This window comes from Protopterus annectens, chromosome 8.part0 (genome assembly GCF_019279795.1).
Source record: "Protopterus annectens isolate FY-2018-M chromosome 8.part0, PAN1.0, whole genome shotgun sequence".
Lineage (NCBI taxonomy): Eukaryota > Metazoa > Chordata > Ceratodontiformes > Protopteridae > Protopterus > Protopterus annectens.
In genome coordinates this window covers 1,947,465,443-1,947,492,023 of record NC_056741.1, presented here as the reverse complement: position 1 = coordinate 1,947,492,023, position 26,581 = coordinate 1,947,465,443, and the positions used below count along the sequence as shown (strand labels likewise).

At 42.6% G+C, this 26,581-nt stretch overlaps 1 protein-coding gene across 2 annotated transcripts in view; it reads left to right on the top strand.

The window, feature by feature from the left end:
* Positions 1-26,581, top strand: part of KLHL36 (kelch like family member 36) — a 470,147-nt gene that overhangs the window by 329,924 nt on the left and 113,642 nt on the right. For both annotated transcript variants that reach the window (XM_044081467.1, XM_044081468.1), the window contains exon 4: positions 17,301-17,458. In XM_044081467.1, the coding sequence (XP_043937402.1) occupies positions 17,301-17,458 (158 nt within the window). The remainder of the gene's footprint in view (positions 1-17,300; positions 17,459-26,581) is intronic.

Below are 26,581 nucleotides of genomic sequence, written 5' to 3'. Positions count from 1 at the left end.
TCATAGCTGGCTCAATGCATTACCAATTCACTGAGCTGCCCTTTGGCTTATCTACTGCGCCCAGGGTCTTCACAAAGTGCCTGGCACCAGTAATTGCATTTTGCAGGCAAAGAGGAATTCAAATATATCCCTACTTGAACGACTGCCTAATTCAAGCAGAGAACAAAGACATTCTTCTAAAGCATCTGGCATTTGTAAAAAGAATACTAACTGGCCTAGGGTACACAGTAAACGAAAAGAAATCAAAACTAGTGCCCTCTCAAGAGATAATATTCCTGGGTGCAAGCTTAAATACCACTGCCCAGATTGCCTATCTCACACCAGACAAACAAAAGCAACTGACTTCTTACTTCAAGAAATTGGCAACAAAAACCCACTTATCTGCAAGGACAATCCTGCAGGCCCTGGGTTTCATGGCATCCTGCATTCTACTAATTCCATATGCCAGACTGCATATGAGGAAACTACAATGGTATCTAAAAAGTGTTTGGACTCAGCATTGCCACAGCCTGGAGACAGTACTTGCACTCATTCCCTGCCTGCAACAGGAGTTTTGATGGTGTCCAGAAGCCTGTCACCACAACAAGGGTCTGCCATTCAGTTTACCGCCAGACAGACAGACACTGACAACAGATGCATCAGATTATGCCTGGTGGGCCCATATGGCAGGAAAATGTATTCAGGGCACATGGCCTGCAAATAAGATGCATCTTCACATCAATCAAAAAGAGATGCTAGCTGTTCAAAATGCCCTGACAGCTTTCAAGGACCTGCTTCATCCAGGACAACTACTGATAAAGACAGACAATACTACGGTCATGTGGTGCATAAACAAACAGGGAGGTACACATTCCTACCCCCTCTGCAGACAAGCAATGACCTTATGGGACACAGCATTGGCTTTTCAGATTTACCTCTAAGCACAATTCCTGCCAGGAAAAACAAATACTCTGGCAGACGAACTAAGCAGAAACCTCATGGATCCCCACGAATGGAAACTGGATCCACAAGTCTTCAGCATGATAATAAGGAAATGGGGATGCCCAGACATAGATCTATTTGCCTCCCCTCACAACTGCCAATTGCAGAGATTTTGCACAAGGATTTATCGCAAGCAAGCATGGAAAGTGGACGCCGTATCCTTCAGCTGGAAAAATCTAACAGTATATGCCTTTCCTCCAATGCCTCTCCTTCCCAGGGTACTCCTAAAAGTCAGACAACAGAAGCCAAAAATGATATTGATTGCACTAGACTGGCCACGCCAGCACTGGTACCCAGTCCTAAAGAGCTTGTCTCAAGGTCCAGCATGGATATTGCCTCAAACTTCTCACTTGCTGACCCAACAAAACAATCAGATCCTGCACAGCCAAATCAGGACCTTAAATCTGGCAGCATGGCAGATAATGTAACCATTCAGAACACTTTCCTTTCAAAAGCTGTTATGGAGGTTATCTTGGAGGCCAGGAGGCCCAGTACCAGAAAATCTTATGCAGAAAAATGGAAGAGATTCTATGCTTGGAACCAGGAACAAGGTATTGTGACACGTGTGTACCAAATATACTTCAGATCTTACAATACCTAACTGAGATGCTGAACAAAGGCCTTTCTTTCTCATCAATTAAGATTCATGCTTCTGCCATTTCAGCCCGTTACAATACGGAACCACCTATCTTTTCTCATCCTTTAATAAGGCAGTACCTCAGAGGGGCCAAGAACATTAGGCCTCCAAGGAGAGCACCAATTCTGGCCTGGGTCCTAAATTATGTCTTGGAAAAACTCACACTGCCTTCTTTTGAGCTTCAACAGCAGATATAAAAATTTTATCCTGGAAAACAGCTCTACTCTTAGCTGTGGGACCTTTTATCATTTTTCATCCAGACAGGGTTTCTCTGAGGACAAACCCTACATTCATGCCTAAGGTGGTATCCAGTGTGGCCCTCAACCAAACCATTCACTTGCCTACCTTTTATCCAAATCCACAGAACAAGGGTGAGAAAATTCTGCATTCTTTGGACATACACAGGCAGTTACGTTTCTACTTGGACAGAACTAAAACTTTCAGAAAAACTGAGCGACTTTTCGTGTCATATGCTGCAGGATCACAAGGAAAGGCTATCTCAAAACAGACTGTTTCTAAATGGATAGGCCATTGCGTCCGTTTCTGCTATTTTCATCATGGCAAATCAGTGCCTAAGGGCATTAAGCCTCATTCCACCAGAGCAGCAGCCACTTCAGCAGCCTTCCTCAGAGGAGTACCAACCAAAGATATCTTAGAGGCTGCAACTTGGAGTTCAGTGCACACTTTCACAGAGCACTAACCACTTACCTCTTTACTCTAAGTCCAGAGCAGGCTTTGCCACTGCAGTTCTGCAGAGCCTCATAGCCTCTCCTAATCCTGTTTAGCCCAGCCACCCATCCTCAGCTTTGGGATTCAACCCAAGAGTAATGACTGCAACAGTGAAACACGATGAACATAGTACAGTTGTGTACCTACCATAAATGTAGATGTTCGAGTGTATTCACTGTTGCAGTCCAGGTTACCCACCCACCATCCCCCTTCTCTTTGCTGAGACTTTTCTGCATTTCTCTATCCTATACAACCTATTTGGTGTATTTGCTTGTAGATAAAGGGAATGTTATCTTTGTGCATGTATTTTTATTGGCATGTTTTTTCAGCCTACCAATTTGGGGGCACCTGACATAAAAAACTGAAGAAAATGGCGTCGGCTGCATCTTTTATACCCCTGGTGCACTGACGTCAGGGAAGAGGTGACAGCAACTGACACCGGACCTAGACTTTGGAATTCTGGCTGTCTGAGGGTAACCTGCCAGCAGGATAACCCAAGAGTAATGACTGCAACAGTGAATACACTCGAACATCTACATTTATGGTAGGTACACAACTGTACTGTCGACAATTATTGTGGCTACTGTACATCCAGTCCAGGGATCTAATAAAGATGTAACTGTTTGAATGTGACAACCTGTCATTTCATCACCATGTATAACCTGTAAAGAATAACTTCACAAGGTTTTGTATATGATATGGGTACAAAGAATTTTTTTTTGTCTGTTTCATTAATTCTTGTTTCTGAAACTTTTTCTTGTACATTATCATATCAGTTACTAACTGGTAAACAGCAAAGTGCAAAGCATATTGTACCATTAAAACTAACTGAGAAAGTGTTCGAATAAAGCATACATTGTTGCAGATTTATATAATTACATATGCATATATATTAAATCTGTGTTACACACTCTACCACCACATTCAGTGGGATTTTCAGTAACATACAAAGTAGCATTTGCTACACGATTTAAAGAACATTAAAGAACAAGAAAAGTTCATAATTGCCTTGGTCTGTCTTGTCATATGTCTTTATCGCAATGACCCTTATTTTACTTCCTTTTGATGAAATGTCCTCCATTTAGTTCATCTGTGAAAGAACAAACAGCAGTGTCCGTACTTTTTGGGTATTGGTTTATATTGATCAGTATACACAGTGTTATTTCTGAGCTAAGTTACTTCTCTGTCAAAGTCTCTCTGTTTGGCATCTTCAGAATTAATTCTGGTTTGGTATTTCTTTCTCTTACGTTCCTTAAGGTCTGCAAGGCCTTCTTTTGTGATGTCTTATTTATTGATTTATGTTTGTTAACTTGGTCCTAGGACCCTTTTTAGATCATGAACTGGGGGAAAAAGTAACAAAGACAGTACTTTATAAACATCAAGTAGAAATAGATCATGCAGTGGTATAAAAGTAATCAAGACAAAACAGACATGTCAATAAAATATTAATAGAATAGGTACCAGTGGCCACTGTCCAACAAACACTAATAAACATTATTGACAGTATTTACACCTCAGACCCCTGGTTGGAGACCATGCCTTACTTGAGACACTTATAAAAAGAAGCAGTTGTGTTAAAGTAGTATCGTTAACACACAAGTCCACCCAGCCTATAACGTTAACCTTGGTGTATAGCGTTTTCTTTAATGCAGCTGTCTAGAAGTCCTTTGTGGGTTCTGTTGCCTCCAAATAAATTAGATTGTCTAAGGAAAAAATGAGTATCCAAGCTGTAGTTTCTGAAGTATTTTAATCTAGTAATCTCTACAGGCAGATAAGTGTAGCTCAAGTTACATTGAAAATCTGAGTTGTTTTTTATTATGCTGCTTTTTTTATGTTTTTAGACCTGCTCCACACTGGCATAGGTAAATCCTACCCAGCCCAGATAATCCTGTCTGAGGGATAGAGATTTTTTAGATTTTAATTACTTGAGACACTTGGACATTTACTTTTTGCTTGAAAAAGCTTACTGTTCTACTTAACCTCAACAGAAAGAGCTTTGAGTTTTTTGTTTATCCTTTGTTTAATTTCTCCCAGGGGAAGGTTAACTCTTCTAACCGCATCATTCATTCCTGAAGTTGCTGCAGAGTCAAATTTGAACCAATCAACTAATCTGCCTGTCCTTTAGCCCCTTGAATACTCTTAATTGTGGCAAGTTCCTCCTGCAACATGTAGATGTCTATGGTTTAGGTTTCATGTGGACAGAGCTAAAACTTTCCACAAAGATGGCTTGTTTGTGTACTTTGGTAGTTAAGATGAGGTAAGAATGTATGTAACCTCACCTTTTTCCAGATAGCTACTTAAATTATGTTCTGTGACAATAAACATGGAAAGCCTCTTTCTTTTGCATCTATGGTTCATTCACTACAGTAGTGGCTGTTTTTGCCATTTATTTCTGTAATGCATTAAAGACCATTTCTGCACTGCTGTAAGTTGGTATTATCGAATACCTTTAAGGCACTGTGACCTGGACATTGTTTACAGATCATCTTTTGGGGCAATGTTAATCTGTGATAGGTTCTCACTTCTTATGGTGGAATTGGCTGGTGACTCTGTCCTAGAGGTTACAGAAAAATGGACCTCTTGTACAAAGCTTTGTACTTGCCATAAAAGATCTGTCTTTGTTGACATGTCTTCCTTTTACACCTTTGACGATGTCTTTTTTTTCTGCAGCTATGTATTCTCTGTTTTTTTCCTTTTTCCTTCTCTCTGCTGAGCACAGCTGACTGAAAAAGTCGGGAGTGAGAGTTGAGTGATGCATGATGAAATGGAATAGTGTACTTGGTATATTAGAAACATTTTAACTGCCAAGCAGCCATATTACCTATGGCATAAGAGGTTACCAAAAATGGACTGCTTTCTTACAGCTCTGTCATTAAGGTAAGTACATGACTTTCTTTTCTGGAGCCATGATCAGGTTTCTTAACCCTAATGAGAGCCATCTCAGCACTCTACCTAGGGCTAAAATGAGACTGACAATGGTTATGGAGGTCTTAATATGTCAAATGTACGTCTGAGTGTGTACTATTTTCTCAGTAATCTTAAATTAGCTGTAGTGTTTTTTCCAGTTTAGTTGAATCAAGTGATGGTTTCCTGATTATGTGGTCAATAGGGTCTTTCAATGTAGGTAGAAAAACATGGCCCCAGGCCTCAGAAGACATATCAGTTTGGAAAAGTAACTGATTTGAGACAATATTTTATCAGCCTCAAAAGGACTAGCATCCAGCCTGCAGAAGGCCGAATGCAAAGATGAAACCACATTCATGACCTCATCAAAGTCAGAGTAACTAAATTCAGGATGGTGGAAGTCAGGTCATTTTGCATTTGACTTTATTTTTATTTATTTTACATTTGTTGACCGGGCTAGTCTAACTGGATATATGTCCATTTTCAGTAGAGGCCCGGGGAGAAGAGCTCTAAGACAGATAAAAACAGACAATATATATATATATATATTTTGTTTTAGACGTAGATGCTATTTCTACAAATTTCATAGAGCTATTTACAGAAAGTTAAAGCAATATATTTACTTGTATTGGTAACTAAAAAAGTATCCCATTTCTGGTTAAATGTTTTCAAATTGCAGTACAGGACCTAAGTTTAGTGGAGAGAGTAGAGTTAGAAAAGATATTAGAAGCAGTAATGATAGGTTAGTCAGAGTTACAACAAGGGCAAAGCCAGTGTGTATTAAGGAAATTTTTGAGTTTATGTTTGAAGAGTGATAAGGTAGGAAGAAAAGAAAGTTCACTAGGTAGAAAGTTCCAGTTTTTCCCATTTGTGTTAGAGAACATTGAGTCCCATACCATGTTGTTAGAGTTGTTAATGTTAACTAGAAGTTTGTTGGATGAACGTAAGGTATTAAGATTTTTATAAGGAGTTATGAGGTCTGAGAGTATTGGAGTATTGTTAGGCTGATAAAGGATCTTATGGGCAATAGTAAGTTGGTTAAATTAAAGCTGATTTTGTAGTTCAAGCCATCCGAGTTGTTTGAGGTTATGACAGTGGTGAGTTCTGAAGGGTTTACCAGTAGCAAATTTGGCAATGTTGTTATAGGAGTTAGCTAGTTTGAGGAGATTAAGTTTTGATAGGTTGGTATATATTGGTGAGGTGTAGAGAAGAGTAGAGATTAGATGGGAGTGGGCAATGATAGTTCTTGCTATTGGTGTAAGGAATGGTTTGACTCTATACAGGGAGCCCATTTTTCTGTTAACTGATTTTATAGTGTTGTTAATGTGGGTATCAAAGTTAAGGTTGTTATCTATTGTGATCCCTAGGAGTTTTGTGGTAAAGTCCGGGGCTATGAGGGTGCCATTATTAGAGATGATTGAGAAATCTATAGGTGTGGACCTACGAGTAGGAGTAAAGAGCAGGAGCTTTGTTTTTTTGGGATTCAAAAGGAGGCAGCATTTCAAGAACCATGTCTCAACTATGTTAAATACTTTCTGGGTGTGGGACTGCAGTTCAGAAGCAGATTTAGCTGTGCAGATTAAAGTAGAGTCATCTGCATATTGTATACAAGTTGCATTGGGAATAGCTAAATAGAGATCATAACATTAATGAAGACTGAAAATAGAGACCTAGAATGGAGCCTTGGGGGCCACACAATGTGACAGACAGGTGGGATGATAGATTATTCTCCCAGAGCACTGCCTGTTTCCTGTCGCTCAGGTTAGGATGTGAACCATTTTACGGATAGAGAATCAACGGAAAGTGATTTGAGAAGATAGATAAGCAATGTATGGTTTACCATATCAAAAGCCTTTGAAAGATCAATAGAGCTGAAGAGAGTACATTGTTTTTGCGGTTTCTGTTAATGGTGTCAGTAAAGGATAAGAGGGCAGAAGTGGTACTATGGAATGGCCTAAAACAGGCCATGTTGGCTTTTAGCTAGCATGTTGTTGACAGATGTCCTTCAAGAATGCAACTGCAGTCATAACATGTGGGTTGTCCTGCCTCAGGCAGCCCTCGGTCGGCCGGATTCCAAAGTCTGGGTCCGACGTCGGCTGATGTCGCATTTCTCTCCGACGTCAGAGCGGCTGGAGTACATAAGCATCAGCCGGCGCCATTTTCTTCAGTCTTTCTTGCCGCGGTGCCCGAAGCAGAAGCAGTTCGCAAGTGCCGGTCGGTCAGCTCCTGTATTCTACGATACCGAAGTCATCGAAAAAGCTAAGTACCACGTTGGGGACCTTTTCTTGCCTCAGCCGATGTCAGAAATTACTGAAAAAGTTAACAATTGTCTTTTTTGTGGTAAACAAATACCTCATAAGGATTTCCACTCTTACTGCCTCCCTTGCCTGGCCCAGACCACGACGTCTCGGCCTGTGTAGCCTGTGCTCGCTTCAACAAGCGCACTCTCAGGCGCCGGGCGGAGTTCGCTGAAGATTTTTTCAGCGATAAATTTGCCTACACCATGCCGTCGGATCTTCCGACATCGCAAACACCCAAAAAGCGAAAAGACCGGGACCGACATCCTCGGCCCGCGTCTACCACCGACTCCTCGCCAAAACCTAGCACGAGTGCTCCTGTTCCCTCTGAGACGGTCTCTCCACCGCTCCGAACCGAAGACACCGCATTACCGACGACTCCGATTCCAGACGTTACTCCGACGCCAGTTATAGACTTTCCTCCGGATACCGAAACCGAGGAAATGCCCGAGACCATTGCTGTAGACAAGGTCACTCCTGCACGTGGAGCTGCCAGGCCTCCTATGGCCATGTCTATTAAGGCCTACACTAGGACTAAGGCAGCCAGCAAAACAAAGCATATTACTTCTAAATCCTTACCTCAGCCGACTCCGGAGACACAAATTATGTCCATGGCGGCTGATTTAAATTCCATGCTTAGAGGTTCACAGGCCCATCCTGAGAGAGCATCCCAGCCTCCTCCTGATAAAAGGCCCCGGGTTGAACACTCTGACCCTACTCCTTCAGATGAAGACTCTGAGGGCTCTGTCCACTCTGATAGCCAGGAAGAGCTCTTCCAGACTTATGAGGACTCGGATGCAGAAGACTCCATCCCTTCGGCCTCCCCTCCTGGGGATATTTCTTTTGGGGAAGTTCTGCACACCATGAGGGAACATTTCAAGTGTCAGGGTCAGGAATATTCTGATTCTAGGAAACGCCTTAGGACTTTCCTTAAGAAACCTCAGCACAGGCCCTTAGCTATTCCTCCTGTACTTGATGTTCTGGATGATTTGTATTCTGACTCTAGTGCTACCCCTGATTCTCTTCCTCCTGCTCCAGCCAAGCCAGACAGGTATTACAGGGTCCCAGAAACTCATTCCCATTTATTCAGGGCCCATTCTGCTGATTTGGAAACTATTTCACAGGGGCCTAAAGGAGTTTCAGCCTCCACCTCAAAAAATCCTTTGCCCTCCAACAGGGAAGCAAGGTCATTAGAGAGATGGGGCAAAAAGGTTTACGCATCCACTACCTTATCTATGAGAGCTTTAAATTGCCTTTTTCATATGTTACAATATCAGGATTATCTCTTAGAAGATTTACAAAAAACATTAGCTTCTTCTGATCCTTTAGACAGGAAGACTTTGCAGGAAGCTGTACATAACACTCAGCAAGTAAGCAGTCACTTCCTGCAGTGTGGATATGATGCACTGGAAGCTTCATGTAGGGCAGCTATGACAGGGGCAGTGATTCGTAGACATGCTTGGTTAAAAGATCAACCTCTACCAGATCATGTAAAAGCAAAACTTCTGGATGCACCTTTGGAAAAGAACAAGCTTTTGGTGCAAATGCTAAGGATGTGTTAAAGACCATCGAAGAAAAAGCAAAATCAGTTCAGACTGTGAAAGATTTCCTCCAGGTTCAACCCCAGATTCAGTAGGAATTGGCCTTCAAAAACTGGTCCTTTCCTAATCCAGAAAAGTTTCAAAGGGGTAAGAACAGACGTGGCCGAGGAAGAGGCCAATACAGAGGCCCTTACAGGGGACGACAATGGCAGCCAGGAAACCAAAGAAGTGACGTAGGGGTTTCACCTGCCCAACAACCACAAACTCAATGACTTTCCTCTACTACCGCCTACCAGGGAACAACTAGAAGCTCCCTTGGGCGGGAAATTATCTCTGTTTGCAGAAAACTGGCACAGACTGACAAAGGACAAATGGATTTTGGACATTATAGACCGAGGGTACAGGTTTCATTTTCATACCTTACCAAGAAAACAAGGCATGCCAAACCTACCACAAAATCAAAGGGCAGAGGCTATCAAACAAATCACTCTGCTGACTCAAATGAAAGCAATAGAAAGAGTTCCACAGCAAGAACAAGAACAGGGGTTTTACTCAAAACTGTTCCTTGTTCCAAGAAAAGAATCTCAATGGAGACCAATACTGGACTTGTCCGCATTAAACACCTTTCTCATAGTACCAAAGTTCAAAATGCTGACTCTACAGCAACTCCTTCCCATGCTGGGCAAGGAGTCGTGGCTGATCACTCTGGACCTCAAGGAGGCATACCTGCATGTCCCTATCAGACACAGCTGCAGAAGATACCTCAGATTTCTTGCAGGGCCAGAGCATTATCAATTCTCAGCATTGCCATTTGGCTTAACTACTGCGCCCAGAGTATTTACAAAATGCCTGGTTTCAGTAATTGCTCATTGCAGGCTCCAGGGTATACAAATTTACCCGTACCTGGACGACTGCCTCATACAAGCGGACGACAAATTGATGTTGACAAGAAACCTGGATTATGTCATACGATTACTTCAAGCTCTGGGATACACAGTCAACTTCCAAAAGTCAAGACTGCAGCCATCCCAGCAAATAATCTTCTTAGGAGCCAAACTAGACACAGTCTCTCAGATGGCTTAACTGACAGAAGACAAGCAAGAGAAGTTAACTCAATACTTCAAAGGTTTAGCAAAACTCACCCATATGACTGCAAGGAGATTCCTACAGGCCCTGGGTTACATGGCATCCTGCATTCTACTGGTTCCATTAGCAAAACTACACATGAGAAAGCTTCAATGGTACCTAAAAAGCATTTGGTCTCAACACAGCAACAACTTGGAGACAATCATACCACTCATTCCATGCCTACAAAAGGAATTCCTATGGTGGGCCTCGGTGAGCCAGGAAAACACAGGTATGTCATTCAAAAGACCACAGATAACACAGACCATGACTACAGATGCCTCAGACCTTGGATGGGGGGGCGCACATGGAAGGCAGGTGTATACAAGGACAATGGTCTCCAAAGGAAACACATCTGCATATAAACCTAAAGGAAATGCTGGCAGTAATGCATGCCATCGAGGCTTTTCAACACCAACTCCAGCAAGGCCATTTAATGATACGGACAGACAACACCACTGTGATGTGGTACATAAACAAGCAGGGGGGCACCCACTCTTACCCCCTTTGCAGACTGACAATGCAGCTTTGGGAGAAATCACTGAGCCTAAACATCCAGTTACAATCCCAGTTTGTTCCAGGAAAAGACAATATGTTGGCGGACAGCCTAAGCAGGAATTTCACAGAGCCACACGAGTGGAGGTTACATCCGAAGGCCTTCAGACAACTCACTTCGACATGGGGCAAGCCAGAAGTGGACCTATTTGCCTCTCACCTCAACCATCTTCTACCAAAATTTTGCACAAGGACATACCATCCAAAAGCTTGGAAAATAGATGCCCTCTCATTCAACTGGAACTCCCTAGCAATCTATGCATTCCCACCTCTGCCACTGATGACCTCAGTATTACTAAAGATCAAAGCAGAGAAGCCCAAGGGAATCATAATAGCTCCGGATTGGCCAAGACAACACTGGTACCCACTACTACGGAGCATATGTCACACAAGGAGGTGGGCCCTCCCTCAGTGGCCTCTACTTTTGACTCAACACAATTTCGAAACACTGCATCCAAACCTTCAGACACTGCAGCTAACAGCTTGGGAGATCCCATAAATAACTTCAGCTTATCTCTCTCTAAGGAAGTTCAGCGGATACTAACAGAGGCTCAAGACCATCCACCAGAAAGGTTTACTTAGCAAAGTGGAAAAGATACAGCAATTGGAATACCAGCAAGGGACATGATGCTTCATTGCTGAACATCCCACTTATCTTGGAATATTTGGCAGATATGTTAAAGAACGGCCTCTCATATTCTTCCATAAAGATACATGCATCTGCTATTTCAGCTAGATACAACACTGATCCTCCTGTTTTCTCTCACCCTTACTAAGACAATTCCTCAGGGAATCAAGAACATTAAGCCACCAAGAAAGGCCCCAGTGCCAGCCTGGGACCTCAATTTTGTCTTAGAAAAACTGACTCTACCTCCTTTTGAGCCAGCAGCTTCAGTTGACTTGCAATTTCTATCATGGAAGACAGCTTTCCTGTTGGCAATTACCTCAACAAGAAGGGTTTCCGAGCTACAGGCCCTAATGGCAATACCACCCTTTATTATTTTCCACAGAGACAGGGTTTCATTAAGGACCAACCCTACTTTTATGCCAAAAGTGGTATCTAGGGTTTCTCTAAATCAAGCCATTCATCTGCCTGCTTTCTTCCCCAATCCTGAGAATAAGGGGGAAAGACTTTTGCATACCTTGGACATTCACAGACAACTTCGATACTACCTGGACAGAACCAAGGCCAGTAGGAAGTCTGAACAACTTGTTGTAGCTTACGCCTGCAGTCCAGTGAAAAGCAATTTCAAAACAGACTATTTCTAAATGGATTGGACATTGCATCAGATTCTGTTATTCCTTTCATGGAAAGACTGTTCCAGCCAATGTCAGACCACATTCCACCAGAGCTACAGCCACCTCTACAGCATTTTTAAGAGGGGTGCCTACCAAGGACATTCTAGAAGCTGCTACATGGAGCTCCGTGCATACATTCTCCAAACACTACAATCTCCCTCTATATTCCAGATCCAGAGCAGGCTTTGCTTCGGCAGTCCTGCAGGGTTTGATTGCCACTCCATCTCTTTCCTAGTGCATACCTCCTCCCCCAGCTAAGCTATGGTATTCTACCCACATGTTATGACTGCAGTTGCATTCTTGAAGGACATAGTACAGTTTTGTACCTACCATAAATGTAGATGTCCGATAGACATGCAACTGCAGTCGGATTTTCCCTCCCTCCATACCCCTCTATGCCTAGGGTCCACTCCTATCCCTGTTACTCTTAGCTGGGGATATCTGTTATGGTGTATTTGTTTTATTGCTCATTTATTTGTTTGGAATCCTGTTTTTGTCTTCCAATTTGATTACAGCCTTCCTTGGAGGGCACCTGGCATCTGGGGCAGGAAACACTGAAGAAAATGGCGTCGGCTGATGCTTATGTACTCCAGCCGCCCTGATGTCGGAGAGAAATGCGACATCAGCCGACGTCGGACCCAGACTTTGGAATCCGGCCGACTGAGGGCTGCCTGAGGCAGGACAACCCACATGTTATGACTGCAGTTGCATGTCTATCGGACATCTACATTTATGGTAGGTACAAAATTGTACTTTAGGTGGCCTATTAACTGATGATGAATACATGTTTCCATTATTTTTGCTAAGGGGGATAGAAGGGCTATGGGCAGATAGTTAGAATATTCATTTAAGTTGCCACCTTTATGTAAGGGGATAATATGTGAGATTTTCCAGATGGCAGGAATGGATCCTTCCTTAATGGTTCTATTTATCAGAATTGATAATGGATAAACTACAGCTTTAGCTGCTTTTTGCAGATATTCAGCTGGGATCTTGTCAGTGGAGGGGGGGGGTACAAGGCTTAAGTTTTGCTAGGAGTTTGTAAATGAAATTAGTAGAGATGGGTTGTAGTTGGAAGATAGGAAGAGTGCTAGTCATGAGGGTAGGAAGACTGGAGGTATCAGGGGATAGCTGACTGGTTAGAGATTGGATAGCTTCTGTGAAGGAAGTTAAAGTCATTAGCAGTTTGGATGGGAGTCTCATGATTAGCTCCTAAAGGGGTTGGTGTACTGGAGTGCCCTGCGTGTAGGAGTCTATTGATATATGCCCAGAATCTTTTTTTGGTGTGTTTGCTGTATTTAACAGTAAGTTTTTTTTTTTATTTAGGAGTATGGATTTTTTAGTTGTGTTTCTTATTTGTCGATCCGATGTGCTTTTAGTAGTTTGCCACCTAGTCCAGGCTTTATTTCGAAGTAAGATTTTTTGCTTGGTATCTTTGGTGAACCATGGGGCAGGTTTTGACCTAATTCTTATTTAACGTTTGGGTGCATGCAGGTCTAGGATAGTTAAAAATTTGGAGTTAAGTTATATGACAGCTTCTTCCAATGGGAGGTATTTTAGACAGGTCCAATCGCAGGCACTAAGTTCACTGTGGAATAGTTCTTGGTTAAAATGCTTGTTGGAACATATAATTCTATATGATGTTGGGTGTAAGATATCTGTTTTTTGCCTGATTTATATAGGTCAAGGAGTGGTCACTTATATCATTATGGAAAATACCTACTTTGTAAGTTTGGTGGTGATCATTAATAAGTATCCAATCTAAGATGCTCTCTTTTTGGTTTGGTTTGTTAATTCTAGTTGGAGAGGTGATAGTCTGAGAGAAGCCATGAAGGTTAATATGAATAGTGGTATATTCAGTATTGATGCACTTCCAGTCAATATTGATATCACCTAGGATTATAGTTTCTTGTGGGACGGTTGCAGAGACCCAGCTAAGAATATCCTCAAAGGAGTTAATTATTTCTGGGAGGTAGATAGATACATAAGATATTTATGGATTTACTGGGATTAAGCTGAATTTTGGAAATAAGGACTTCTGCATTATTGTCCTCAAGTGGGTTATAAGGTGAGGTGGTAACATGTAGTCCATCTTTGTAAAGAATTGCTACTCCCCCCTCCTTTTCTCCTTGTATGGTCATGTCTCAATATGTTATATCCTGGTGGGATAATTTCATTGTCTTGAGTTTGTGGTTTTAACCAAGTCTCTGTCAAGCATAGAATGTCAAGAGTATATGTCTAAGAGAGAATGGAGATGGGGAACTTTATTATTGACACTTTGGATATTGAGATGTGCTATTTGGAGTGAGTTGGGAAGTTTGTTAGGGCTCAGTGTGGTAGAGGGATAGTTGGTAAGCAGATCAGTAGGTAGGACATTAGCTGGGCCTAGGTTAGGATGGATGTCACCATTTTGCAAGGATTTTTTTTTAGAATATGCAATGTGTAATGTAGATTAGTTAATAGAAACTGAGCTTTTTTGGTTGAAGGATTATAGAATTTGATGTGGGACAGTCTGTGGAACTTTGCAAGTAGGTAACTAGGTGTAGATATTATATTTATGTTATTGTAGGGGATAGTGAGGGTTTGTGTGGCTGTTTGTATAGGTGGGTAGTGGAAATGAGAGTAATGTAGGTGTTCGAAGGAGGTTAAGTGGTAGGCCGAGGTTCTAACAGATATAAGTATGGCAGTGAGCATTGGTTTAGTTAGTGTGGAGGTAGTTGTAGGCATGATGAATACAATTTGTTGAGGGTACTAGAGATAGGTAGGAAAGGCCTAATTTAGAACAGACTAGGATAGAGGGGTAAGACTAGGAGATAAGACACTAAGTAGTGATTATTGTAATTGATTAAGTGGAGAAATAAAGGTGTGGTGTTAACTATGTAGGATGGTGGGACTATCTCATACGTTGGCTGGAGAAGAGGGTGCGGCTGAGTAGTAGTGTAGGATCCCTGGAGGTGGGTGAGAATTGGGGGTATGATAGGGGAGTGGAGTGAGCCCACAGGGCGAACAGAGCGGGGAAGAGACAAGAGAAGGAAGGAACTCAAGAGAAACAATCAACAGAGTGCTGATTTTTAAAGGAAATTCTATGTTTGGGTAAGTCTATATATGGGGAAGTATAGCAATAAAGGAAAGTAGTGGGAGAGATGCTAGGGTAAGAGGAATGCTACTAGTAGTGGTAAAAGCTAATGTGGGCAATAGTATCAGCAAGATATAAGGAACAGAGTATAATGAGAATTTACTACAAGCCACAGGGTTAGGTTTATGACGGTTGGCCTGGGTAAGGATGCCACCTAGTGGACAGAAATATTATTTCAACAATATTTTGAGTCAAGAAAGGAGAAAAGACAGGGAGCTTATATTAGCAGTTAGAGAGGTATACTGGTTGTAGGGTAAAGAGGGAGTAAAGCTGTTGGCTGTCCTGGCTGGGGAGCACTCCTTACACTTACATAAAATAATAGTAGCAAAATAAACTTTACTGCCAGGTGTAAGATGACACATTCTTTCTTTCTTCCTTTATTGAAGGGTTCAGGAATAAAAGGCAAACGGATGATGCAGCAGGAAGATTTGGAGAGGGTCCTTAGTCGACAGGCAGGATGATTCTAAAATCTTAGTGCAATCTAAGCAAGTTGGGTAGCAAATTACTTTTGGGAGAGAGAGAGAAAATTTGTATTGAAGTAAAAAACTAGCATAAGCAGGTCCTTTAAGCAGTTAAAATACACATAAATGCACATACAGCTTAAGGCTAGGTAGTTATTTGCTAAACACTGAGGTACATTTCTTGCTAACAGTTCTTTTCTTAATCATTCTAGCCAAAACATAGCTACATATACAGTTCAACTGTCAGATATATGGTAAAAAAAAACTGTTTTACTATTTACTATTACTGTTTTAATATTTACTATTACTGTTTTACTGTTTTTTGACTTACTGCAGTGCACCATGCAATTATGTGGGAAGGGCTGCATGGTCTTGACAACTTTATTTGCAAAGAGGTGTGCCCCTTACATTGAGAAGTAAAAGCCCTATAAGTTACTCAGCTTTTCAATTACTCAGAATACTTCTAGACTGTTCAGTGCAGCAAAATGTCACTGGACAAAAGATATACACGTATTTCTCTTTGGTGCCTGTAATAATGAACATCCAAGCTAAGCTTATCCTTTGTGCCACTGTAATTTGCTGTATTACTTCAGTGCTTATGACTTCAGATAATGCTTATCGACTTCTTAATGCAAGAAATGTGGACAAAGCCAAAACAATGGAGTACAAAGGTATAAAAATAGGGACAAATGTTAAATATTGCATTTATAAACTTAGAAAGTTGCTAGAATAAAAGATGTTGTGTTGCCATGCATTTTCTGAAGATATGAAATCCGAAACTCAAATGCATGTTATTTAGTGACTTAAATCCTCAGTCATTTGCCAGAAAACCACAACTTTTATAAGAAACTGACCAAAAAGTATAAGACAAAAATATGGACATTCTGTGAAAATCTAGACAGTTGAAAGATATACTTCAGATGCATTATACATTCCCTTTCTAGTTTTATGTGCATCCTTGTAATGTGAATCTTGTATATTTAAATTGATTGTGCTGTGACAATCTTAGTAACACTTAAACCTGATATAGAGTTCTGCAGGAAGGATTTAAGCAGAGGTTTAATTCGGTTCAATGCATGATAGTAAAGTGGCATACACCTGCTTAGGTGTTACTATCATTTTATTTAAAGTAACATTGTCTGTATTGTAAAGTTCAGTCAGTGTGGGGATTCAGTTTAACGACCACACCCATTAATTAGGAACTTTTGTTGGTATGCTTACAAGCATTTATTAGATGATATTCCCCAAATTTTGAATGTGGAAAAATGTTCAGGAAAATATTAACTGTGATGGCTAGGTTGCATAGATAGATTTTGGGTATTAGTCATCATAGGCATAATAGATATGATTTAAACTTTTGCAAGTTGTGCGTGTTTTTAATGAACTGTTTGCTTTAATTCTGATAAGTTCAAGTTATTTTTCCTATAATTTATTTTTTATGTAATTTGTTAGTAGATTAATTTTGCTATTTAGAAAAAGGACACAGTGGCATAGATTTTTTCCTTGATATTGTGTCTCATAAATTCTCTCATTATGTTTATAATTTGTCAGAGCTGATTCATTGAGGCATTACAGTAGTTATTCTTTGGTTATATTAATGACATTTTATTTAGAGATCTTAATGTTTGTAAACAGGTTGGTGCCATGAACCAGCGACGGGTTGACTTCTATCTTGGAACTGTTGCAGACATGCTGATTGCTGTAGGTGGGAGGAATGAAAATGGAGCACTGTCATCTGTAGAGATGTACAACCCTCAGGAGGACATCTGGAACTATGCTGCAGGACTTCCAAGGTGCTTTTTATTTATATCACTGATCCAGATCTAGGACTTGCATTCTGCATTGTATTTTTTTAATGATATTTTATTGGAGGTTGCTGGGTAGTTTCCTTGTTTGTTATTCTTGAATTAGGATGGAAAAATGGTTCTTGTTTTGTACATTGCACATTTTAAGTAAAAAATTGCAAATGGATATTAGAATTATTTGGTATAGGGATATAAACCTCTTCTGTAACATCAATAGAACAGTTCGGAGGGACAGGTACATTTCACAGAGGATTCCGCTGCTGTATGGAACAGACTCCCCATCTACATAAAAAAGTTTGTCGATGTCCATTTTCAAGAAGAACTTAGGTCTGTGGATGGAAAACAGAAAATTTACCACTGGACTGCCCCTGTACTACTAATGGACAGATGCAGCTCCTAAATGCTATATCCATGCACGAGTCCCTTCAAATTATCTGTGGTATGATCCCAGTTATTTTCATTAGAGGTAATACATAATTATTGGCCATGGGATTGGTTATTTTACACACACACAGGGAAATTGGCTAGGCTTAAAATGGCCTGCAAAGGCAGCTAGCCTAGTACTTACAAATGAACTCTATTAAGAACATTGCAGCCTTACTGTGCGAGTTCATAGGCAAATTCAGCCAACAAGATTTTCTTCCATTTGTCATCACACTGGAGACTTACTAGATGTGCTTTCTGTGGCCTATTTTCAAAAATTGTATATGCCTTTGTTAAGGGACATTACCTTGGCCACAGTCTTTGTTTTATTTCTACTGTTTGTGCTGCCTCCACTCCTTGAAGGCACTAGAGAAAAGTGACCTTTTTTGTGTTGAAAATGAATAAAAGGTTTCAGCTTTTCAAGCATACAGAGTATTTTTGCAATTATTATAGGTTCATAGGTTGGTACTAGGCTATTGGCCCTTGGGCCTGTACAAGCCTAGCCATAACAATTCCCTGGCTATTTCTTCCCACACTATTTACTTCCCTGGACCCCTGTCTAGCAGGGCGACTGACGTGTTCCCCGGGATGAATTTCCTTTCTCCCATCCAATCGTCACGTTATCTTTTGAAGAGGGCCAAGGAGGCACTCTGCTTGACATGTATGGGCAGTCTATTCCAGAGTCTGGGGAGTCTCTGGGTCATGAACCTGTCCCTCCTTTATTGTGATGACAAGGTTTAGATCCCTGGAGCATGTGGCTCTGAGGGATTGGGATTTCTTTAAGTATAGCATGTCCAACAGCTCTGGGTTTGACATGGCCATGTATGTTAAGCAGAGATTGCCTCTGAGTAGACAATATGCGACAGAGTATAGCTGGAGTTTTTTAAGGTGGTCAGCATAGGGCATCTACGTTAGGCCTGTGATTCGTTTAGTGAGGTATTTCTAATTGTTGCAGATGTCTTGAGAGGTACATAGCCAAAAGAGGTTCCCTGGCTTTCGCCACCCAAGAAAATTATTTTCCTGTGCCCTGTGTCGTGCATATTTCCTGTTTCCCATCCAATTGTCAAGATTTCTCGTAAAGAGGGCTAATAAGGAGCTTTGCTTAACATGAATGGGTAGTCTGTTCCAGAGCACAGGAAATCTCTGGGACAGGAGTCTATCCCTCCAGCATGTTCTGTTTATTGTGGTGACAAGGTTTAGGTCCCTGGAGCATGCGACTCGGAGAGATTGGGATTTCTTTTGTGTAGCATGTCCATCAGATCTGGGTTAGACATGGCTTTGGATGTTAGGCAGAGGTTGCCTCTGAGTAGGCGATATGCGGAACAGAGCTGGAGTGTTTTGAGACAGTTTGCTTATGGCTTCTGTTTGAGGCTTGTAATTCTCTTAGTGAGGTATTTCTGTGGCCTTTCTAGTTGTTGTAGATGTCTTGCGAGGTACATGCCAAATGGGGCGTTGTACTCTATAATGGGTCTGTTGAGGGATAAGTAGAGAGGAACGATGACCTCTCTTTTTCTGGAGGAGAACCATTTTGTGATGGTGTGCCACGTAGAAGGATTTCTTGACTATTGTGGTGACGTGATTATCAAAGGAGAGTCTACTGTCCACCTGTGTCCCAAGGTCTCTTATCACACTTTTGGTGTTTAGTAGGCTACTGAGTATGTGGTAGTTCATGGGTACAGTGTTTTTCCCAAAGGGGATGACAGTGCACTTCTTGGCATTGAGCTTTAGTCCATGACTTTGACACCAAGCATCAGTCTCAGTGAGGCCTCTTTGTAGAATGTCCACATCCTTAGGCAAATCTATTATGGCTCCTGGTTTGCAGTCGTCTGCAAACTTCGTTAGCCAGAGACCAGCTGTATTAGCCCTGACTTTTGAGAAGTAGATACCGAACAGGAGAGGACCCAGGAGCAAGCCCTGTGGTACTCTGCTTGTCACTGGTCTGAAGTCTGATTTGGAATCTGCTACTTTCACTGTGTGGGTTCTGTCAGTGAGCCAGTTGGCCACCCATCTTTTGACATAGGGATTTATTCCCAGTCCAGTGAGTTTATCTATAATACCAGAGTGGGGGATGGTGTAAAAATGCTAGAAGTCTAAATCTCAAAATGCACTCACTCGAGGCACTCCTTAAAATGGAGAGCATCGATATCCGTGCAGTGACTGAGACCTGGTTCAAGGCTCCAGAGAGCACCCCTGCACTACAAGGCTGTAACTCATACCACACGTTTCGACTATGTAACCTGGACCGAAACACCAAAGACGGAGGTGTGTCCATATTCAATAAGTATATCCACACCTCCAGGCTAGTTGCTCAGCATAATGCATCCGAGGTTATCCAAGTGCAACTAACTCTGTGCAAAACTGCAATCCAAATTGTAGCTTGCTGCAGATCCCCCACTATGCCCCAGGATTCACACTCCTCTTTTCTTGATGTACTGGAAAATATTAGTGTTCAACTAAACACCCTAATAATGGGTGACTTCAACTACACCACCATTAACTGGTAAAACTACTCGTGTACCAACTCCTTAGCTCAGCGCTTTCTGGAATTCATAAACTCCAATGCCCTGGATCAACTTATCCACACCCCCACCAGGGGCAGCAGTATCCTAGACCTAATCATTACCAACATGAGTGACCGGTGTTCCAAACCTGAAGTCAACTCCTTGTTGGTCCGATCCAACCATAAGCTAATCACCCTTAATATCCACATCCCGCCCCCAGCCCCCATTAAGGAAACCACAGTAAAACATTTCTCCAAAGCCAACTTCATGCTTCTTAAGACAGAAGTGGTGAACTTCATGACACCCATGCAGATGGACAGTACAGTTACAACTGCTGAATCCTACACAAATGCACTCTATAAGCACTTACACGAGTGCATGGATCGTGCTATCCCAAACAGAACCAAAACGCTATCCTCCAAAAAAGGAAGCCAATCTGGTGGTCCCCTGCCATAAACAAACTGTACAACAGAAGGAAGAAACTGTTGCAAAAGAGAGTAAAATCCCATGAGTGGAGGAGCTCCCTGGTCAGCCTCAGTAAGAAGTTGGGATCCCTTATAAGATCCTCCAAAGCTAGCTATGAAAACAAAATCACCACTAATTCCAAGGACAAACACAAAGCATTTTATAGCTGTTTCAAGTATCTCAATGGCAACACCCAAATCTGCTCTGAGTTACAGCACAAAGGCAAGACATTTACAGAACCAACTGATATCCTGGCAGATAGTTTAAGTGCTAACTTTACCCCCCTCTCACCCCCTAAAGGGCCCATATCTATACAGGAAGAATGCAGAGTCCCTGTAATCACAACTACACAGGTAAAAGCTGCACTCTCTAAAGCCAAAAATACAGCATCCATGGGACCGGACAACATCCCAGGCCGCGTTTTACATGAACTTCAGAACGTACTGGCTCCCCACTTAAGCACCATGTTCAATAATAGCCTCACATCAGGCTTTGTGCCCACTGAATGGCGCACAGCAACAGTTATCCCACTCCACAAAGGAAGAGCCACCACTGATCCCGGGAACTGTCAACCTATTAGCCTGGCGAGCCTGGTCTGCAAGGCCATGGAACGTATCATCATGGAACTCGTAAACAAACACATTGGTAACCTCCAAACTCTGGATCCCACCCAGTTCGGATTTGTGAAAGGCAGATCATGCCTCCTGAACCTGATCGACTTCTTTGAGGCAGTCACCAAAGCTGTAGATGAGGGTAAGGTGGTTCACACAGCCTATCTTGACCTCGCCAAGCCTTTCGACACCATCCCCCATTCTGGAATTATAACTAAACTCACTAAACTAGGTATAAATCCCTACGTCACAAGATGGGTTTGCCAACTGGCTCACTGACAGAACCCACACTGTAAAAGTTGCAGACTTCAAATCTGACCTCAAAGCAATGACAAGTGGAGTACCACAGGGTTCTGTCCTGGGACCTCTCCTGTTTGGTATCTACTTCTCTGAAGTACAGGCTAACACAGAAGGCCTCTGACTAACGAAGTTCCCAGATGACTGCAAACTAGGAGCCATAGTCAAGTCCCCAGACAATGCGGACATCTTACAGAAGGGCCTCGCTGAGAAAGATGCCTGGTGTCAGAGCCATGGCCTCAAGCTCAATGCCAAAAAGTGCAGTGTCATCCCCTTTGGTAAAAACTCTGTACCTATGAACTACCACATAGGCAGCAATCTACTTAACACCGAATGCGTGATGAGACCTTGGAACCTAGGTGGACAGTAGTCTCTCCTTTGATAGTCACATTGCCACAGTAGTCAGAAAGTCCTTCTACGTGGCACACCTTATCATAAAAGGGTTCTCATCCAGGGAAAAAAGAGGTCATTGTTCCCCTCTACTCGACACTCATTAGACCCATTATAGAGTACAATGCCCCTTTTGGAATGTACCTCACAAGACATCTGCAGCAGCTGGAAAGGCCACAGAAGTACCTCACAAAGAGGATTACTGGCCTCAAACAAATGCCCTACACTGACCACCTCAAAAAACTCCAGCTTTACTCCGTAGCATATCGCCTACTCTGAGGTGATCTCTGCCTATCATATAAAGCTATGTCAAACCCAGAGCTGTTGGACATGCTGCACCTAAAGAAATCCCTGTCCCTCCGAGCTACATGCTCTAGGGACCTAAACCTTGTCACCACAATAAACAGGACATGCTGGAGGGATAGATTCCTGTCCCAGAGACTTCCCATACTCTGGAACAGGCTACCCATCTATGTCAAGCAAAGTTCTTCATTAGCACTCTTCAAGAAAAATCTTGATGAGTGGATGGGAAATAGGAAATACACCCTGGGGATCACTTCTGTGTCTCTGCTCGACAGTGGCACAGGAAAATAACTTTCTTGGGTGGCGTAAGCCAGGGAACCTTGTTGGCTAGGCTTATGTAGGCCCTTGGACCGATAGCCTAGTACCTACCTATGAACCTATAAAAGCCTTGGTGAGGTCAAGATAAGCTGTGTGCACCACCTTACCCTCATCTACGGCTCTGATGACTGCTTCAAAGCAGTCAATCAAGTTTAAGAGGCATGATCTACCTTTTACAAACCCAAACTGAGTGGGGTCCAAAGTTTGGAGGTTACCTATGTCTCTATTTATAAGCGCCAGGATGGTGCATTCCATGGGCTTGCAGACCAGGCTCGTCAGGCTAATGGGGCCTAGATGTTCTTTGTGTTTCACTGTTGCAGTCATCACATTTGGGTTATCTGCCTGCAGGTAGCCCTCAGCTGACCTGAATGCCAGAGTCTTTGAATTTCTGTGTCGGATGCTGTCACTTCTTCCCTGATGTCAGGTCGTCAGGTGTATAAAACATGCAGCCGACGGCTTTACAGCAGTCTTTCTTGCCGTACGGTGCACAAAGCAGAAGCAGTTCGCAAGTGCAGGTTGGCCATCTCCTGAAATTTTCATTTTCAAGTTTCAGACCCGAAGTCTTCAAAAAAGATAAGTACCCCATTGGGGATCCTTTTTCTTGCTCCAACCGATGTCAGTAAAGGTTAACAATTGTCTTACCTGTGGAAAGCAAATACCTCCTAGAGATTTTCATTCTTACTACATCCCCTGTTTAGGCCCAGACCACGATGTCCCTCGTTGTCGGTTTTGTGCCTTGTTCAACGCCCAAACTATTCATCGTCAGGCCATTTTTGCAGCCAATTACTTTTGTACTCTATGTACTTTGAAATGGCTTTGTTAAGCCATCCGACTACCTATCTTCCGAAAAAACGTAAGGATAAAGACAGAGACGGACTGCATAGGTCCAGAACTGCCAACGACGTTTCTGTTAAGCTAGTCGCAAGTCCTCCGGTACTCAGTGAGGCGCATTCGCAGCCCCTGATACCCACTACTTCAGATTCGCAGGCCTCTACTGAGACCCATTTGGAGTCCGGTATGCCAGAAGATGCTTCTTTGACTATGGAACCTGCGGATGTCTCTACCTTGGATGGGTACAGAGCTGCTGTGCAGGCACCGGCTTCTGAGTGTGTATTCAGCCCTACAGACATTCATATTAAACCGACGCGATTGTTTCCATCCAGATGTTCTGAATTCCTCGGGCCAAAAACTCGCTCTACGCCTAGAAAACCAAAGACCAAACTGCAGGCTCAGGCCCATATGCCTCAAAAACAAATGCTTAGAATGGCTGAAGACCTTATTACCTTAATTAGGGGAAACCAGCCTTCCCCCTCCAAGAGACCTAAAACTGATTTTCTTTCTGATTCTTCTGATCAGGAATCTGATATTTCTGCTCCTTCTGATTACCAGGATTTACCCTTATCTACTTATGAGGATTCTGATGCAGAGGATTCCATTCCCCCTGCTTCCCCTCCAGAAGATTTTTCTTTTGGTGAAACCTTGCATACTCTTAGGGAGCATTTCCACTGGGAAAGCCAGGATTACTCCAAGTCCAAAAAGAGACTTAGGGAATTCTTACTCCTGCCTCAACACAGGCCTTTAGCTTTCCCTCCTGTTCTGGACATTGTAGATGATGCTTTCTTGGAATCTAGCCTTACCCCAGACACTTTGCCTCCAACTCCCGGAAAACCTGACAGGTACTACAGAGTACCTGACTCACAAGTTCTTCTTCAAGAATCCTTCTGTGGCTCCAGAGACCATTTCCCAAGGACCAAAAGGCATTAAGGCTACTGCTGCCAAAAATCCTACCCCTTCTGATAGAGATTCTATAGAGCCTTAGCCAGATGGAGTAAGAAGGTATACACTTCTGCTACTTTGGCCATTAGGGCTTTAAATTGCCAATTTCATATGTTAAAGTGTCAGCAGCATGTTATGGGACTACTTCAAACAGAAAATGATGTTGATTCCTGACTGCTGAACACAACGAATTGCAAGATTTAATGCATTCTGCAGAATAAGTTGCTAAACATAATTTACAATGTGGTTTTGATGCTTTAGAAGCATCTTGCAGGGCTGATGTCACTGGGTCTGTACTTAGAAGGCATGATTGGTTTAAGGAACAGAACTTGCCAGATCATGTTAAAGCTGAATTACTGGATGATCCCTTAAACCAAGACCGCATTTTTGGCAACAAAGCAGAAAAAGTCCTCAAAAGGATGGAGGAAAAAGCTAAATCTATGCAAACTGTTAAATATTTCCTACGAGTACAGCCTCCCAGATTCAATAGACATTGGCCTTCAAAGAACTGGTCCTTTCCAGTCCCTTCCAGGCCTTCTCAGTCCAAACCCAGGAACAGCAGACCACCTAGGCTACAGTCTCAGGCTACGCACATATCTAAGCAGTGGGGGCTCCCACTTCCAAAGCAGGGAGTAGTAAGCCACCCCCTATGGAAAAATGGCACAATGACTTAGCCTTACCCCTTCCAAGCCCTGCTCAACTACATGCTCCCTTAGGAGGAAAACTTGCCCTGCATGCAGAAAACTGGGATCTCATTACCCAGGACAAATGGGTTTTGAACATAGTTTCCCAAGGATACAGATTCCACTTCCACACACTACCAACCCCAAATGGTTGGCCAGACCTACCCCCAAATCAATGGGCGGAGGCCCAACAGCAGTTTCTGTCTTCTCAGTATCAGGGCTGTTCAACCTGTCCCAGCAGAACAAAGGGGACAAAGTTTTTATTCAAGACTTTTTCTGGTACGCATAAAAGACGACAGCTGGTGTCCTATCCTGGACCTCTCTATTTCCAACACCTTTCTGGTGGTTCCAAAATTCAGAATGCTAACTGTTCAACAGCTTCTTCCTATGCTAGCCAAGGATGCCTGGCTGGCAACCCTAGACTTAAAGGAAGCTTACCTAAGAGGATCCTGCAGACAATACCTACGTTTCAGGGTGGGCTTCATGCACTTTCAGTTCTCTGCACTTCCCTTTGGCTTATCTACTGCACCCAGGGTGTTGACCAAAGTGTCTAGCTCCCGCCATTGCATTTTGCAGGCAGAGAAATATTCAAATTTACCCATACTTGGACGATTGTCTGATTCAGGCAGAAAGCCAGGATTTGCTATTACAACACCTGGCATTCGTAAAAAAACTTCTAACCTCACTGGGGTACACCATCAATGAAAAGAAATCTCACCTAGTACCCTGTCAACAGATTGTATTCATTGGAGCAAGCTTGAACACAACTTCCCCGATGGCATTCCTCACTCCGGAGAAACAAGTTTATTTGACAACCTGCTTCAAACTATTGGCCACAAAACCCCAGCTGTCTGTAAGGAAAATACTGCAAGCTCTGGGGATCATGGCCTCTTGCATTCTACTAATTCCATATGCAAGACTGCATATGAGGAAACTCCAATGGTATCTAAAAAGCCTATATGGTGTCAACATTTTCAAGACCTGGAAACAATTATTTCTATCATTCCTTGTATGAAGACAGTGTTCCTTTGGTGGGCAGAGGCCTGCTACCACAACAAGGGATGCACTTTCACTCTACCCCCTGCTGCCCAAACCCTAACAACAGACTCATCACACTATGCATGGGGGGCTTACATGGCAGGGCAGTGCATTCAGGTCAAATGGAACCCGAGACAGATGCACCTGCATATCAATCAAAAAGAAATGTTAGCTGTACAGAATGCTCTGACAGCCTTCAAAGACCGTATTCATCCAGGACAACTAAGACCGACAGCACCACAGTTATGTGGTACATAAACAAGCAGGGGGGAACCCACTCATACCCTCACTGCAGACTACCCATGG